General features: G+C 38.9%; 1 protein-coding gene across 2 annotated transcripts in view; it reads right to left on the bottom strand.

The window, feature by feature from the left end:
- Nucleotides 1-17,758, bottom strand: part of DNAJC24 (DnaJ heat shock protein family (Hsp40) member C24) — a 35,229-nt gene that overhangs the window by 4,747 nt on the left and 12,724 nt on the right. For both annotated transcript variants that reach the window (XM_082284506.1, XM_082284505.1), the window contains exon 3: nucleotides 5,580-5,718. In XM_082284506.1, coding sequence (XP_082140632.1) covers nucleotides 5,580-5,718 — 139 coding nt within the window. The remainder of the gene's footprint in view (nucleotides 1-5,579; nucleotides 5,719-17,758) is intronic.

Raw genomic sequence — 17,758 nt, 5'->3', positions numbered from 1 at the left:
CAGGCTGTAAAACTCTGTGAGTTGTCACTTCTGATACACACCCTGAACATACAGGGGGAAATGTGAAGACCTGATCATTCACCAGAACTCATGAAACAAATCTTAATTCCCCAGTAGTACAGCCTGCCTGGCTTTGCCATCTATTGGATTTGTCTGACAACAAGAGGTGAAAGGATTCTGCAGCTCCATTGTCTCAACTGCAGGATCTAAGAAAACACTGGCAGGCTCATCAGAGAGGTTTATGAGCCTGCAATTCAAAGAGATTAAAAGGAAAAATCTACTGAGATTCTTTCAGGCTACAGAACAACATTAAATAACTATTAGCAGCTTGGTTCAGTAGAGCTTTACTAGAGCCCTTGCTGGGTCATTCAGAAATTGTAAAAGAGGAAAGGTATTTAAGTTTCACTTGAAGATACAATAAATATTTCTTGGGCTATTTAAGGCTGAGTTTTAGGGAAAGGGCTGCAAGCAGTAAATGGAAATTCAACCCTTTTAACAGTTTATGGTAATAGTAAAAATAGTCATAATACTTGAAAGATTTTTCTACCTCTTTATCAGGCATACATACTTAGGATTGATTTTTTCTTTTTTCCCCAAACCAAACACAATTAAACTTCAAGATATGTACTGTCAGTCAAATACCATTTATAGTATTTACTCTGCATAAAAATCACCACAGTACTCACTAGATGTTTTCACAAGCTAATTTTTTCTAATAGACTTTTCAGTTTTAAAACAATTACTTAAATTTGAGTCTTTTAAGTTAATTTAAAACAATTGCACTTACTTTGAAATTTTAACAAAGTCATGTGTTAAGAATTTTCATTAACCAAGAGATATGTTCGTTATAAAAATACCAAAGTAATCCTGCTTCACTTGTTGCAGATGAGATTTAACTCCACAGAGTTCAAAGGCTTGTGCTCCAGCTGAGGGGCTGCAGCTATAAAATCCATGGCCGGAGAAGGAATATACACTTCTGTCATGTACAGAGCATAACCTGGCACACTGCAAAACCACTGGTATTGTCAGCAAAGCCTGCATTAGTGACCAGGTGTTATAAAATGAGCTATTTTAGGCTAAGTACAATTTTTTGTTGTGCCTCATTGCCTAAGAGAAAGGAACAGAGGGGATGGAACCAGAACCATTCTCAGAGGCACAAACTGGAACACTGGCAATTCCAGTTAGACTGGAATTCCTCCTGCCTAAGAAATGACACACAAACATAACAGAAATTACACTGGAAAGTTACTCCTGTATGAAAACTGCATCTGCAGTATTTTTCTAAAAGTGTAATTTAAAAATTCAAAATCCAAAGGAGGTATGTGCCAAGATGTGAAAACTCCTCTGGGCACGTAGTGACAGGACAAGGCAGAATGGATTCAAACTGAAAGACAGCAGGTTTTCACTAGATAGAGGGAAAAAAAAATTGACTGTGAGAGTGGTGATGCTCTGGCACAGGCTCCCCAGAGGAGCTGTGGCTGCTCCATCCCTGGAAGTGTCCAAGGCCAGGCTGGATGGGGCTCTGAGCAGCCTGGTCCTGTGGAAGGTGTCCCTGCTCATGGTAGAGGGGCTGGAACAGGATGGTCTTTAAGGTATTTTCCAACCCAAACCATTCTGCGATTCTATGAGTTATGGACATCTGTGTCCATCCTCATGTGAAAATATACCATCCTTGATTGAACCTCACTAGAGCCATACATGGAAAAAAACCCCATGATTCTTAAATTTGCCACCCAAAATCATACACAAAGCAACTGGTTTTAGTGTCGATTCCATTACTAGCTTTGAATTATCTGCTACAGATAATTTACCAGAAATTAATCTAAGGCACCAATTTATTAATTTAATTTTGTGACCTTTCTGCTTATCAATCCTTAATAATTAAAACATACAATCAATCAATAATTACAACATCAAATGAATTCATATTATTACCTTGGTAATGTGATTGTTTAGATACAGTTCCTTTGCATATATCAACAAAAATCCCAAACAGTTACAGGGCTGCTATTCAAAGGGACTTGGATAGGATATAGAAATGGGCTGTCAGGGACATCGAAGGGTTCAACCAAGATGAAGTCCTGCTTCTGGGATGGAATAACCCAGTGCACCAGTACAGGCTGGGAGACATCTGGCTGGTAAGCAGTTCTCCACAGAGGGACCTGATGGACAACAGGCTCAACACGAGTCAGCACAGGGGCACTCCTGTGGCAAAGGCCGGCCCCACACTGGGCTGTGCCAGTAAGAGCATGGCCACCAGGTCAGCGTAGGGATTTTTCTTCCTCTCTACTCAGCCCTAAAGAAATTGCATCTGAAATCCTGTGTCCCGTTCTGGTGTCCCCAGTACAAAGCCCTGACATACGAGAGCGAGTCCACTGGACTGCCACCATGGTTAGGGGCAAGGAGGATGCAGAGAGACTTCTCAGAAATGCACACAGGAAAGAAGAGAAGTGCAAGGCACAAGTTGTGAAGTCCTGATATAGGACCTAATAGAAGCAAAACATGTTTTGGTTGATTTGGGGTTTGGTTTCCATTCATTTGGTTGGTTTTTCTACTCTGAGGGTGTTCAAACACTGGAGCTGCTGCCCAGAGCAGCTCGAGAACCTCCATCCTTGGAGACACTAAATCTAGGCTGGAGAAGGCCTGAGCAACTGACTATGAGGAATGGCTTTAAGTAGGAGATTGATCTGGATGGCCTATGAAGGTGTCTTCCAGCCTGTGTGATTCTCTGATTCTCTGAGAAGTTTTTCTTCTTTCCAGCTGTGTCACAAAAGCATAAATTTTCAGGGTTTAAATGACTTCTAATGTGAGGAATGTGAAACACGTTTTTTCCAAGCTAAACTCACTGAAAAACTTATGGTAATTATCAGTGTCAAGCTTGATTTTAACTGCATATTCATCTTTTTTACATGGGATATCAAACAAAGAATGGAAAAATCTAAGAAGAAAATCTATTGACAAAAAAACCCAAGTCCATTCTTCATAGGTAAATTGTTATGCAGATTTTTTTTTCATCCCCCAATTTTTTTGCAGGGACTGTAAACAAAAGATTCACAATCATATATGACAAAACAATGAATTGGAAAAAATTTCAGAAAACATTGAAAAAGGCAGTTCTTTTAAGATTTCCAGATCAGAAAAAGTTGGATAAGTATTTGAGCCTAACCTCTGAACAGTTTGTGGTTTGTCCCTTCCCTTTAATGCTATGGCCTGAAGGCACGAAAAAAATTAGGAGATTATTGGGAAACCTTCAGAGAAAAGCAGTATTAAGATATAAAAGCACATTCACTTGGTATTCGCAACAAAACACTTGGTATTCAAACAAAAAGAAAATTAAAACCGTAGAGCCCCACAGAATTTCATCTCCTTGGAACTTCTCTGGCTACTGAATTTCTGAGCCAAGTAATTAAGATTTAGTTAGTGTAACACAAGAAGGTACATACAAATAAACAATCTGTGAAATGGGGAAAAGACTACAGTGCAAAGGGCTTCCTGCTGATGGGCAGCCACACATACACACACTGGCATCCTTCAGATCCTGCTTCCTAGGCTTCCTTTGCATCTTACTAACTTGCTGTATTATCTCTCTCATCACTATTCCCCTTAGCTGCTGTCTCAATTCCTTTGTTTCTGTGAGCTTTTATGGCAGTGTCTACGAATTTGTCTAGAATCATGACTTCAGAAGCAGCTTGACAGGCATTCAAAGAACTAGAATTTATTTCCCCATCATTTTGCTGCCAGGGAACATGCTGGAAAGAATGCAGCAGCACTGCACATGTGTGTTAGGTGTGGCTAAGCCTGAAACACGGGGGCCCTGGGAATGGCACCCTCTGTACTAAAACCATGTCCCATCACCATCCATTACCTAACACCTGCCTAAATAGAGGTGCAATCTGATTTCTTTATTTACCAAGTCTTTTATACAGAATCTTGAGATGGCTTTTTGAAGAACTCCTCTGGATGCAAAAGAATCTCAGAAAATACAAATAATCTTCAAATTACTGTCAAAACTAACTTACAGCTATGTCCTTAAATCCCAAGGGAAAACAAAATCTTGATGTATCTCTCTACTCCAGTGGATTAACCTGACCCAGGCAAAACGGAACTTCACAGTCTGAATTTAAGCTGTAGGTAAAACTCACTAAATACTGAAAAGATTCCTAACTTCATCTCTAGTGTTTCCTCTTTCCTCTGCACATAAAATTTGTGAAAAGAGAAGACACAACCAGTATTACAATGGTAAGAGTACAACAGGATGAGAGCACTGGGCAGCAGAAATTCCTGTTCTGACATCACCTTCAGGCATTTGAAAAATAACTTTGAGATGAAAAATTTGTTTAAGTCTGATCTTAATACTGTTTACATTACAAATAGAACAAGATCCAAATTTTTCCATTGTTCTAAAATATTTATTCAAGAACTCTTGTTTTCACCCCTCCCCCTCTCTTCCCAAAGCCACACAAAGTCTGAAATACAAGGTTATTTAACTCGAGAATTCACCCTGTGTATATCCAGTTCTGTATCACCCTCTTTATCCTGCAGTGATGCCTATGTGCCACAGTGACTACGCCTTTGTCTCTCCAAGCTGTGGCATCGGCGGCAGCAGGGGAGTTAAAAATCAGCACAAGAGAGCAAGGTCTGATGGTGTGCCAATGTACAATGGCAGGGAATTCAATAACAAGCTGCAGAGACAGTGGGCTTTTATCAGACACATTCCGCAGTGGTGGTGGCTCCACGTCAATGCCGGGCCGCAGTGTGTTACTGCAGAGTGCGACCGAGTGTTTTCCCCACAGGCAAGCCACTATTATTGACTCCCCCCATTAACATGTAGGGTGGATATACATTTATTGAAGGTTCTAATGGAAGGCTGAGGGACTCCTATCCTGAGGCCAGAGCAGAAAGACAGCCTATCACTTCATGTAATGGTAGCCCATGTGTGACAGACCTGACCTACATTTCCCCCCTTTCTTTCTCACAACAGCCTGTCACTGTTTTAAGAAGCTATTTTCTGAGAGGCATAAAAAGAAATGCGTGCTAGAGCTGCCTAGTTAATATGTTACATTGAAATATTATTTACAAACCTGCTTTAGAAAGGCTAGTTTAGACTATGGATGAATTATGAACACTACCTAACACACACAACGGAAAAGAATGTGTCCTAATGATTCTGGCTATAAATCCGTACACAATGAACACTAGGTGTTGATGGATTAATACTTACATCTAAAACACTGCAACAAAATGGAGTATGAAACTTAAAATTAAGAACGGTTAATGAAGCTACCTTCATAAAATAAAAAGGGCTAAGGTCTGCAATTAGTATAGATTTCATAATAATTCAAAGTATTAGGAATAATGCCCCCTAACGTTTTGTTGGAAGTAATTCCATATTTTCAGCAGCTAATGTATGTGCAGCGCAAGCTATAAATAATGGATCCACGTTTGAAAGTAGGACAAGAGGGAAAGAAACATTTGGTTCAGCACTAAACAGCATTTTAAAATACCATCTAACTACCACTCCCAGCCCCTGCTTATTTAAAGAGCTGCTGCCACTCCAGCACTCCTTGGCAGGAACCTACCACGCTGCTGCAGGTCATACTCTTTTTTTGTCTCCTCGTTCCCTAGAATTCTCCACGCTTGATCAATTTCGATGAACCGCTGCACGCGCTCCTCCACTTCTCCTGCTGGCACATCTGCCTCCTGTTTGTCGGGATGATACTGCCAATCAAAAACAACATAAAAAAAAAAAGATTGGGGGAGTGAAAGTGAGGAGGGTGGGAGAGGAGCAATCAATAATGCATCTGATACTCAGTTAGGAGGACAGAGAAAAGGAGAAGGTCTAAGCTAAGGAGCCAAAGGAAGGGAGATGACGACGCTGGGAACAAGAGGAAACTGCCAATTTAATTATCCCACTGGAATGGCAACAGAACCACCAGTGGCACAAGTGTCACCATGTGCACTGACGGCATTTTCTGCATAATTTGCTGATGGAATCACTGGTCTTATGGACAATTTACCTAGAGAGTGACTACCACAAACAGAAATAGGTACATGCAGGGGACCACGACACAGGAACAAGAGGAGGTGCTGGAAGTGCTGGCAGCTCTCATAATACGACACAGAGCTGATTTAAACATAACCACCAATGTCTAGTTAAAGCTATTACAGATAAATTGAATGCTGTATTACATGTGCCTAGCTTTTTTATGATTTAAATGGTAAATAAAATATACATGATCAAATATAATTTATACTACATGCAATTCTACTTTTGAAAATATGCCTAAACATCTTTAATTTCTTCCAGTCCAGTGAATCAAGAGCCCTTCCAAATATTTAAAGTCATGGATCACTAGCTACAAAATTGTGTCATTTTAGTTAAGAAATAGTTATTCAAGGACATGGTTATTCAAGAAAACTCACGTTAAACAGGCAATAATAATTAAAATGGTAACATGTTTTCTTTCTCATTTGTTCTGAGCAGAAAATTCTGACTTGAGTGGTTCCAGTGTCTGCTGATAAGGACCCCTCAAAGCTCCATCTTCCTGTAGCTTTAATTCATCTCCAGTAATTTCTTTTTTTCTGATATTTTAAATTGCTCAGTAGACGTGATGGACCAACAGGAAACAGCATTTAAGTTGAGGAAGTTGCAATATAATCAGGCCTACCAGCAGATAACTGTGTCATAGATCAAGTTTTCCCTTATTCTGTAGCTCTAACTGCCCTCTATACCAACATCAGTGAAGGCACTGAAAACATGCAGCAGATTTTAAGATGTGGAACACCTGTTCTGTAAGTGTTTAAGCAGATTTCTGACTAAATTATTCTCTCTGTTTTAGTTTACAATTAATTTTGGAAAGAAAAAAATACTAGTACCATGTGTACTTGATAAAATCCCAAATGAAAAAGGAGCACTTCTCCTGCAGTCTATTTGCTCACTGTCTCTGGCACTGACAGGTGTTACCCAGACAAGTCCCCTGTACAACAGCAGCAGGGATGGATGAGCAAAATGCTTTGACCTCAAGTTTTTTCACTGGTATTTTTCCATATACAGGTGGATGTATCTGCAACCTCATGTATGAGGTCTGTACAGAAATCCTATTTTTGTTCCACTTCAAGTCCCCTCTGCATTCAAGACTGAGCACTACCTTACAACTTGCTGAAAATATGGCTAAAGCACTGTTGTGATCCATGAAGATTCCTCTCTTAGAGACTCCTTTTCTATCTCCTCAACTGAAGATGATGAAATTTTAAGACACAAACAAAACCAAAAAATTTTGGTCATTGCATTAAGTTCTTGTATTCTATATAGATAACTGCTAGATATTTGGATTGGCCACAAAGACCACACCTTCTCAGATCAATTTGTTAGAATGGAAACATTACTGACCAACTGCCCAAAGCAGAACTAAGCATACTGGCTTCTCTCCTGCCACGAATGTTGAGAGAACACTGCCACAAAATTGGTCCCGCTTTCCCTTTGTTGCACCAAAACCCTGTCTGACTGAAAAACCATTTTTGAACTATGCTGGAAGGACACAGCAAAATCCAGTAAACCACACATCACAAAAGTGTTTTGGAAAAATAATAATCAATGCAGAAAACACTACTCTGTTCATTTCTTGAACAATGCAGAAAATTAATTATTCTTCAGGTTTATCACATAGCCCTTAACTCCTTTCCTATAGATTTGGACAATTTAGTATCCGTAGCACATGCAATTTTTATGTTAGAAAGACTACAATTTCATCTAACTAGTATCAACTCCATTGTGGGGGACCTACTCATTAAAATATGTATCCATATCTACATCCATCTATTTCTCTCCATTTTGGTCTCCATGCTTTCTGAACCTATTTGCTCCTTCCTCTCTTAGCCTTTCTCCTTTATTATCATCTGATGCCTTTAGCAAACTACATCTACGCTAAGAAAAATCCTCAAACATCAGCTCTTTTACTCTAATACTCCTCTTATTCTTTTTTTATTCCAGTGACCCCATTTCATCTGGATTTATGTACTTATTGTTACGCTCTTATTGACTTACTTTTCCTACTCCCTAGCTTGCTAATCAAAATGCAGGCATTTGTCTGTAGCAAAAATCCAGTCTTGATTCAACTGCCCTTCTCTTTTCTCTTCAAGAGAACAAACGAGGTGTCCTCTCTCCAGTTGTTTTGGACACTGTTCAGCCACTTTGGCACAGAGAACACTTTACCAAAGTACCAAAGTTCACAGGGAGCATCTAATACCCCCAGTCAATACTTCAGACATAAATCAACCATACTCTTTTTTGGGATCTTCCCTCACTCCTAGTTACCAGAGTCTTGCGTCTGATCCTGCTCCCTTCTCCAGTGTAACCTTCAGAGGAGCTGCCTGAAGAAACAGAGCCAGGGGTTTGGTTTTGTTTTGCAGGAGGTGAAATATGATGGACGTTTGTGATCTCCTCCTCTTTCCCATTCAGCCTTATTTCTGGGTTAATCTCAGCTGCAGCCTGTCCAGACCCCGTAATGAAAACAGACAGGCCTGTTTTCTACTCGACCTCCCTCCTTCAGCTCTGACTGAACGGCTGTTCATCTCTCCCTCATGCACCCACTTGTAAGTTTTCATTCAAAATGCTGGAGCCCCCCATGTTTCCTGCAATGTCACTTCTCAGGATCTGTGCAGATGATCTTTATGCCATTCATACCCCACCTGCGCACTGTTCTCAGACCTATTACTGGATACGTTTAAATCTTTCAGCTGCATATGCTTAACAGTTTGAGGCAGCAATACTTCATAAAAATAACTTTTTGCTGAGCATTCATCCTGATTACTGTGTTCAAAACTAAGTTTCACTAACATGTTACTATTTTATAGGATTTTATAAAAACAGTAAATAATCCTTTCCTAAGTCCAGCAGAGGGAAGGGAAAACAAAGAAGATTGGCGATACATGCCCAACCTATTTTTCCTTTTTTATAGCTGTACCAGAAGTAACTTGCTGACTCCCTGTCTGGAATTTGTATCACTTTACAGCATATGATGCTTTTCAGTTACTGTGAATGCTAAAAAATAAACTAACTGATTTTGGAAATATATTAGTTCATCTGGTAACATTCTGATACTGCTCTCTCTCCTGATGTTTATCTTAAATGTCACATTGTCTTAGTATTTTTTGAGGACTCTGGTTCTTGGTGTTAAGAGTTAATTAAAAAAACAATTTCTTAAGGGTTTCACTTCCTTTAGCTTTTGAAATTGGTAAAAAAAATTTGAAAAAGCACGAACCTTGAAGTCCAAAGCTCACATGAAAAACATACTTTAAGCAGTATCTGTTGGAGACTTGGTGAAATGTTTAACACTGCAGGGCACCAGGAAAAGCCAGCTAACACAAACTTAACCTTGTGCCCTTTTCAATTACAATATCATTACCATACCTTGATATAACAACTGCATTCTACTGTGTTATTCTTAATGTACACCAGACCATACTTTTCAGCAGGTTGGATACTGTGAGAAACAACGTATCACCTGGCAAACATACTCTGAAACACAAATCGAGGTTCAGTTCACAGTCTTCTCAAGTATTCAAAAAGTTAGAAATTTTTCATGGAGTTTTTTTAGGTAAATTACTTGTATTTCATTATGCTCATCTATTGCCTTTGATATCTGTTACAGAATAAAGAACGGGCAAGTAAACAAACCTTTTCTGTCTCAAAAAAAAAGGTGCTAATGTGTTGAGCTTTTGATGGGTTACCCTTCCTTCCCAGACCAGAGTAAGAGAGCAGAGGAGGCTGCTGTTCTGCTAAGTTCTTTATTTCATAGTCTCATAGCTTTCTTGAAGGTGCAGTTCGAAGGGGGTTACATGATAAAGGCAAGCAGCAACAGCAAACAGCAGGCAGAAAACAGTTTCTTCTTCTATATGCTCTATACTCTTCTTACAGAAGTGTGGATTGTATTTGCTAATTGACCAATAAGATTAACACATGATTCCAGTTTTCCTTTTCTTAACCTATCCTGGTCTAACAGTCGTTAAGTCTTACACAAGTGTTACATAGGTATTACACAGATTTGCGTATATAGTTTCAGTTCTTATTGTTTATGTGAACACTCTAAAAAATGTGAACAGTATAATTCTATCTCTATTTTGTCTAAAGTAAAGAATTCTATGAAAAGGTAACACTGCTGCAGTAAGAACTGTGTTTAAGGTCTCTGCTACAGCTTTTTTAATGTTTAAGGCACTTAGCATGTATTTCTACTAAAAGTTAAAAAATCTGTATTTCTATTTCACTTTGGTGTGACTTCATGTATCTCAGCTTATCCAAAGGTTTTAATTCAACCCCTGTGCTTTGGCTTCCCTCTGGGGCTGAGTCCAGAGGAGCTTTCACTCCAAGACTGATGTTGTTGCAGTCTTCAAGTACAGACTGTGAAAATGCCTTGAGTTCCAAGATCTATTTTATTTATGATATTCTTATTTGTACAGTGTAGCACACAACTAAGTTCGTATAAGAATTTGGAACATGCTACAGCACATTCAACTGCTACTCTCTGAATTTCTGCCTACTTTATACTCCATGAAGTTTGGACCCTTCTGCACTTTAAAGAACTGCAATTCCTGGAAGTTAATGTGACCATTTAGTCAACAACTGGTATTACATCTCAGTAACATATCAGCAGACCTCAAGAACTCTCACACCACAGGAGGAGGAACGATGAGAGCTGGCTGAGCTTTGGCTGAGCAACTCAAGCGCCACAGATGCCACGCCAAGGTCCCCATCCTCCCGACCCTGCTATGAGCTCCTTAACTTTGGGCAATAAATGTAACAGGGCAACTGATTTTAATCAAATTCAAATTAGCAAGCAGAAATCCTCTAGTTAAATCAATGTAATGTACATTTCTTACTGGAGCTCACAAATTTATTTTTCAAAACACATTTACAGCACCCAGTGAGAATCAGGTGAATAAAGCTCAATGGGAGGGGAGGGGTGAAGCATTACAGGTCTAAGTTTTACACTGGAATCTCTCCCTAAACTGTGCAATACATGAAAACTAAATCACTTAATATGGTCAAACTTTTACTCATGGCTACGTTACCACATGCCAGATTGAAAAGGCTGGTTATTTAGAAAAGGTTTTAAAAGTACTATCCCTTCTCATCTAGTAATTAATACATTACTGTGGCTGTTTTGCCTTGTGTATAAAGGGTATTCACCCTAAAAACAAAAGATGCACCACATCCCTAATTCCATACATCAAACCAAGAGGCTTTATTTTTGAGGAAAACTACCACTGCTTCCAAATTTTCATTTCACTTACAAAAAATTTATTTAATCTACTACTATATATTTCACAAATAACTGTAAAAAAACTCCTCCCGGCTGAAACTACATAGCTTTTATGTAAGCCACTTAAAATGTAAAGTTTCTTTTTTCTGACCGAAGAAACTGAAAGGAAATCAGTTCTAATTTTTTTCCAGGATCAAACTAAGGAGTACTCTCTACTTTCTACAGCTTTGTCTCTCCTACTTTCCAGTATTTTCTGCAAAGTTGTCAAGCTTTTGCAGAGTTCTTCAGCAGAAAATAAAAAGTAATACAAAAAGGATGAATCGAATGTGGCTGCATTAAATTCTTGACCTCTTCTGAGATGATTATTTTAGAGATATATTTTCAAATTTTTAAATTTTTATTATACACTTTTCAGATTTTTCTCCCCATAAGGGAAACCATTATTAAGGTTCTAAAATTCAAACGTAATGACAGGCATAAAACAATGATGAAACCATCAGAGCTCAAAAATTCAAGTTAGACTATTCTGGACTTACTATCATGAGTCATAAAGTAACCATTAAGTAGTGAGTTCTACCAACACAGCACAATAAATTTCTAAACTACCTGATTTATTAGAGATTTTTAACTCTGAAATCATCTACAGTCTCATGGAATCACCTTGCTAAATTGAACTGACAGGTTTAGACAAGTCTTGAATTCCTGTTTTATTTCCATAGGGGATGTGTGCCTATATTTGAATAAGGAATATATGTGAAGCTGGAGATGTGCCCTGAGTAAATCAAGTAGCAGGATTTTACCAGAGGATTACTTAGATGCACCTAAGTATTTCTGCCTTTGAAGGAAACTACATCTCATGACTAAACCTGCACTTTAAATAAGAGCAAATAATAGAATATTAACATCCCAAATTAACTCGGTATCTCAGTATCCTTATCCCTTTCTCCATGTTAGGCATATAGTAGTAGCTACAGTATTTTTATAGCTAGTACTTCATCCATGGAATGCAGTGAGAAGTATGATTTCCACCAACTATGAATTACCTTTTTTTTTAAAAAAAATTCACAGCCTACACTACAACACCTTTTGGAATGTGTAAAAAGATGCGTATTTATATTTAAAAATAAGCAGTGATGAAAGACACTCAGCAATGGTCAGGGAAGAGAAATTCAATCCCAACTTTACAAAGAGAACACTCTTCGTATCTGGTGCAGGTACATTTTTGATGAATGAAAGAACTGAATTAAAACTGCAAACAGAAGAGATCCAAGCCACGAAATCGGTATGCAAAGGGTTGGGTGGACTAACATGGCAGAAGTGGAAGTTGCCCTGGATAAGCACAGTATAGTGTGAGATGAGAGCAGGACACACCACTGACAGCCACTGGAAGGAGTGAGCTGGACACTCCACTGCTCAGAACAGAAAGAGAATGAGGAGGGGGGAAACACTGGAAGCAGCTGGATGAAGAGAGAAAGCTAAGCCATTATTTTCCAACCACATCACCAGACTCATGGCTGGGAATCCAAGAGGATGAAACTTTGACTCCTTAGGGCAACTGGACAGATTAATACCAAGCACTTTTATCAATCAGATTATCAGTATTTGGGGGTTCAATCTGTTTATTCTTCTATCGAAGCTCAATATCACACAGGCAATATATTCAAATTTCAGAATCAGAACTCTCCCTCAGAGTAATCAACTGTTTTTATTTATAGCACACTATGACACAAAAAAAGTTGAAATGGGCTTAAGCAAGCAGAACAGCAAGCGTCATGCAAACAGCCTTGCTCTGTACAAAGTTAAACAAACAAGCATGCTGCACTAAGACAAAACGCACAAATCGTTACCAGTATGCCCCTTACAACATAATGAAGTGCATCCTTTTAACAAAGCAACAAGATCAAAGTACAAAAATTAATATGAACATAAAAATATCGAAATTGGCAACTATGTTTAAAAACATTCGTCATGCTTTATTCTACATGTATACATTATTGACTGTAATTGTTATTATCTACAGGTTAAGCAAATGAAGTCAGGACAAACTGTCAAAGCGTTCTCATCTGACACAAGTATTCATAGGTCCATGCAAATCTGTCTGTACATTATACAGCCCATCATAACACTTCACATCACATTAAAAAGAAGCTGCAAGACAGTAAACATTAAGAAGAAAAATATTAACTGGCTATTTCCTATTTAACTTCTGATTGAGTTTGAATTCTTGTAAAAAAAAAAAAAAAAAAAAGAGTAAATTTAATGCCAGGCTGTTCTTAGTTGGAAACTCCTTTGCCCCTGCTTACAATGTATGTAGTAAATACCAGTTTTTACTGAGACTTGCCAATAAATCTCACCCCCTGACATAGTGTCTGTTCATACTCAGTTTTTGGCTGCTCTGCCACAAATGCCAACAAAGGGACCAATTAATGAAAACTTTCTTGATACATTCCCAGTGGATGAATGTCCGCCTTGCAGAAGGTACCTTGACAACATTCATCTCGCACAGGCCAAATGGTTGCTCTGTGGTAGCAATTAAGACACCACCAGCCTTGGCTAGATTTAAACCAACAACCAAATCTGTGTAGGTTGGAACAAATGCTCATAGAAATCTGGAGAAATTAACTGCTAAACAAGGGCTGGATTGGGTCATATAATTGCATCCATTTCTCTAGTTATTTACAGACCATGAGGACACATTTTTGTAAGAAAGCAATTACAATTCCTAAAACAAAATCTGTCAATCTGGCCCGTATGACCACAATATTTAAGCCACATCTATAAATATCTAAGAAATCAACAACTATTCTAAGTAATTTCAAAAATCAAAATATTATGGTAGGCTGACGTTCTCTTTGTACTCAGTTTTTTTCTCTCTCTCTCCACAAAAAGACTGTGTTCAGTCTTCATCTTCCCATAGCTTTGGAATCAAGCTTGGACAATTAAGTTTAGTGCAGCATTCCTCCTCTTTCTAAAATTACATTTGGAAATAAGAGTTTTGTTGCTTTGATCCAGAAGTGTTCATCAGAGGGTCTCTTGCTGCAGATTGTGAGCAGGATTAGTGTGAGAGCTGGTAGAAAAACCCTGCCTCCACTGCAAAGTTCAGACTGACTTTGGGTTTTTATGCAAGGTACCCACCCTGTAACCTCTGTCCTCAAACAGTTTCAAGTGTGGCTGGTCCAGGTCCCAGCCCTCATGAACAAGTAATTCTGCTTCTACTGGTCTCATGGCACAATAAATTTATGTTTAAAGCTGTCCAAGATACCAAACGTCTTGATCTGAAATACTATCAGCTAAGCTTAACACAGTGTAGGAGAGTGGGTTCCCCTCATCACCCCCCACTCTGGCAAAACTGCACATTTCCAGTTCTGAACTGTCATTGCTTGTAGCAATATTTTCAATCAAATTATGCAGCATGTATTGAAAGTTCCAGATCAGCTGATAAAGCACCAAAATGTAAAGCTGGGCAGTCTCCCTGCTGGACACAGCATGGAAAAGGAACCATATAATGCAATTACAACACTTCAAGAGCTCTGTAATTACATTTAAAGTTAACACTTTGGCTAATTTTACATCCATTGTCACACTGAATACTTTCAGCCACAAATCCCCATCAGCATGTAACAGAACTAACACCCAGATCTGGTATTACCTTTGCCATGCATATGTCAGCTATAGCTGAGCACCCAAGCACACCACCTCCAAATGATCATTTGCTCTGCTTGTGGGCAGGATATACAGAGCACAGACTGGCTGCTGTGCTCTAGGGCTGAACTGTTTCTCTTGCACAATCCATTCTGTGGATGGTTTTAAATCAGAACACAGCCAAATTATCAATTCACTTATTAAACTGGAATTTGAACTTTTGGCTAACAAAATTTAAGAAAAGCATGTTTTAGCCACCTGTGACAACCAAGGAAAAAGGTGACAAACATGCACTTGGCCCCCACCCTGTGGCACTCACTGAAAGGTCACAGAAAGAAGCCATTTTCCAACTTCACCAACTGAAGTTATAAAATTAGGGCAGGGTAAAAAAATACACTGTTTTACACACAGAAAAAGGAGAGGTCATTTACTCAACAAAAGTACTCTGAAACAGGAAGATGTTTATCTCAGTAAAACAAAGGAGCTTAAACTGCAGGAGAAAATGAGTTCATTTTGAAAAAATCTTCCATTTAACCATGTAAACATTAAACTTCTGTCACTGGAGGAAGAACTTCTGAATGAAGAATGTGAATTAATTAGCAACTTATTTATACAAATGAATGGAAAAAAACAACTAATTACCAGTAACTAAATAATTCTGGCATCCTACCTTCCTAGACTCAGAGTGTTTTCCAATTCAGAATTACTTAAGCTTCACCTGAAAAACTCTCAAGCACTGCTGTGTAATCAAAAACCAGTTGGGGTGGAACCCTCGAGCATTGCGGTGCTGACTGCCCTTCCCTTAGAATCCTTTTGCTTGCCATTTTATCACAGGAACCATCAGGAAATCTTACTGCCCTAGTATTTCTCTCTTGCTACATAGTTTTATTTAAAAAAAAAAAGAACAACGATTTGTAGAGCAGCTCTTACGTTAAAAAATACCTGAGCAAACAAAAGGCTACATGACTTCGGAGCAAGATGTACAAAACACAGGGTTGATAATTTGATATACGCTCCTTCTATGAAGTATGAAGCTTCTCCCAAGGTTGCAGTGGAAAGGGAAATATTTCAGCAATGAAGACTTCCTTCCCTGCCTTTTCCACAGGCCTATTTTGCATATAAAGGTCTTGTATGGTTGCCACGCTGCGACATCACAGTCTGGGCACTCTGTGGCCTACATGGTCCATCAGGTACTAATTAGGTAGCATGTTCTGTCAACACTTTCTTGCTCTTCTTCCATTAATTGATCATCCTGCCCAATTAATACAATGCAACACAGTTCTGAAATCCTTGAGATCCTTTACCTGTGAGAAACAGGGATGAAGGGAAAAAACACCCTCCAAAAGGGCCACAAGGTAGCTGCACTTGTCCAAGATACGGAGTGACAATAACACCACTGTGCTGAAAGGTTAATTATGTTCCTACCAACTTTCTCTTGAGACTATGATTGTTTTTTATCTAAGAATAAAGACTAAAAGCAAAAAAAAAACCAAGCCCAGCCTACTTCATCTAACAGGCTATATTATGTTATATGGTAACAGCTTATGAAAAAGTAAGGGCTGCAGAACCAAACTCACTTGGCTATTAACAGCATATTTATCATCAAAATATGTGTGGATAATGTTATCATTGTTAGGCACTACAGACCAGAAAATAAGTCACGAACACTGTGCACATATTGCAGCACACTAATCCCACCTATGCACACCAAACAGCTGCCCTTACAGTCACACAGCCAAAGCAACCATAAATCAGCATTTTATAAAAACTACGAGAAATAAAATACATGCTTTCTCCATTTATGAAACTGCACTGAAGATACCAAAGATAAAACCCAACGACAAAGCAGCTGCCAAATACAACACGCTACTGCCACCTAATGCTTACCAGGTTACAGCAAAACACGGCATTGTCCCTCTGCACTACACCAGCAACGGGGGCCAGAGCGAGTCCCAAAGTTTATTGCTGTTTTTAAACATTTGCTTCACAATTCGTCCCCTAAAGTCTTCCTAAACTGAACTGCTGGGAAAACATCCTTTCTTGTACACAAAGACTGGAACAGGCAAGATGTATGTTCAGTGGATTAAAGGCGGCACTTGAATTTCGTCCGCAGGAATACCAGGGATGTAACACGTGCATTTCAGTAGGAGACTCACAGTGAGCAGTGAGGACCCTCGCTAGGTCAGGCTTCACACTCGTTTGCATTTTGTAAGCTACCCCCTCTGAAGTAACTAGCAATTCAATACTGAAAAGCTTCATGTGACAAGCATTCGGGAAGGGAAAAAAGAAAGAAAGGAGAGCAGTGCTCTTATGTTAAAATAGCACAAAACAAGATAACTTTGAAGGTGCTTTTTCTATTTCACTGATTTTACAAAGCACTCTCTCCAAAGTGTAAAACTTGTTCACTTCCATGAAAAGGATGATGCCAGGCCTTAAACTTGCCTTCCTAGTCCACAATCTTTTGAACATGCTCACTCAATTGGCAGAAGATAGCAAGGAACATGGAAGGACCCTGCTTGTTCTACTTACAAAGAGGAGAAACAGAAAGTGAAGAGCTTCTTGTGACATTCATTCTTTTCATATAGAGATTTAAACTTGCCCAAAGGATGTCTATCCAATGACAGCTGGACTAGAGAGCAAGGAATTTATCTACTTGATTCATTACTTCAGTCCATCTCTTCCTTTTTTCCCCCAAACACAACCAACCTTTAAGCTTTTTAACAACTTTAGCCTTGCCCTACCTGATTTTGTTATCAGCCTTGACACTAATTACAGCCTCCACTGTCCACCTCCAAGATGATTCTTACTCATGGGAAATGTTCCTTATTTGTGGAAAAATAAAAGATGACCATTTCATT

The sequence above is a fragment of the Coloeus monedula genome (genome assembly GCF_965178545.1).
Source record: "Coloeus monedula genome assembly, chromosome: 6".
Lineage (NCBI taxonomy): Eukaryota > Metazoa > Chordata > Aves > Passeriformes > Corvidae > Coloeus > Coloeus monedula.
Note: the sequence above shows the minus strand (reverse complement) of the source record. Positions and strands in the feature narration are given on the sequence as shown.